Source organism: Wasmannia auropunctata, unplaced genomic scaffold (genome assembly GCF_000956235.1).
Source record: "Wasmannia auropunctata unplaced genomic scaffold, wasmannia.A_1.0 LD336078.1, whole genome shotgun sequence".
Lineage (NCBI taxonomy): Eukaryota > Metazoa > Arthropoda > Insecta > Hymenoptera > Formicidae > Wasmannia > Wasmannia auropunctata.
Genome location: NW_012026812.1, coordinates 5,511,354 through 5,512,078, shown reverse-complemented (window position 1 = coordinate 5,512,078; position 725 = coordinate 5,511,354). Strand labels below are relative to the sequence as shown.

Here is a 725-nt window from a genome sequence, read left to right as displayed (position 1 = left end):
TAGGAGAGATAATTATTTATTTGGCTTGCATTTTTACTCGCGGGTTCCCGTGGAGTCCTTGAGTCAGTCGACGTTGAGCAGTTGTGACAGTCTCACGTCATTTGCATTAGAAGATAAATTAACATGCCGTTGATGCAGTGCATAAGTTGCGAAAAATTTTTCGCGCCCAGCACGTGTGACGTCTGTTTACGTGATTATTGGTTGCGGGCAGTCAGATGGCGATGCCTCATGGCATCGAAGTATGACGACCGGTTTTTGTCAATCCTGGCGAGGTCGAGGACGCCTCCGAGGGAGGAGGGCCTACAGGCGAGCCCGCGTGAGGCGGTCTGGAGCCCGCGGGAGCATGGTTCGAGGAGCCCGCAGGTACCACAAAGGGAGGAGGCACCTCTTAGGATAATAGTAGATGTGGCCACCGGGAGGAAGACGGTTGCCTTCTACAATTAAGGTAAGTTTTTTGTTTAATTCAAGTTCTTTTTTTATTTTCTTTTTGTATTTTTTTAAATTGCTCCCCCTTTGTCTGTTGCAGATTGCAACCGATAGGCGGACACATCATATAAATCATTATCACATCATAGATTATATTAAATACTTTTTCAAACATTTATAAATTTTAAAATAAATAATTTTTTATTTAATTTTTTAAATTATAATAGTATTCTTCTCCTCTTCCTCTTCGCGAACGCGAGCGATAACGGGTGGGGTGGGAGATCGGAAGAGCACACGTC

The 725-nt window shown here is 43.9% G+C and overlaps 1 protein-coding gene across 1 annotated transcript in view; it reads left to right on the top strand.

The window, feature by feature from the left end:
* Positions 1 to 444, top strand: part of LOC105449146 — a 2,944-nt gene extending 2,500 nt beyond the window's left edge. The window contains exon 3 of the mRNA XM_011688147.1: positions 212 to 444. Coding sequence (XP_011686449.1) covers positions 212 to 444 — 233 coding nt within the window. The remainder of the gene's footprint in view (positions 1 to 211) is intronic.
* The last annotated feature ends 281 nt before the right edge of the window (positions 445 to 725 follow it).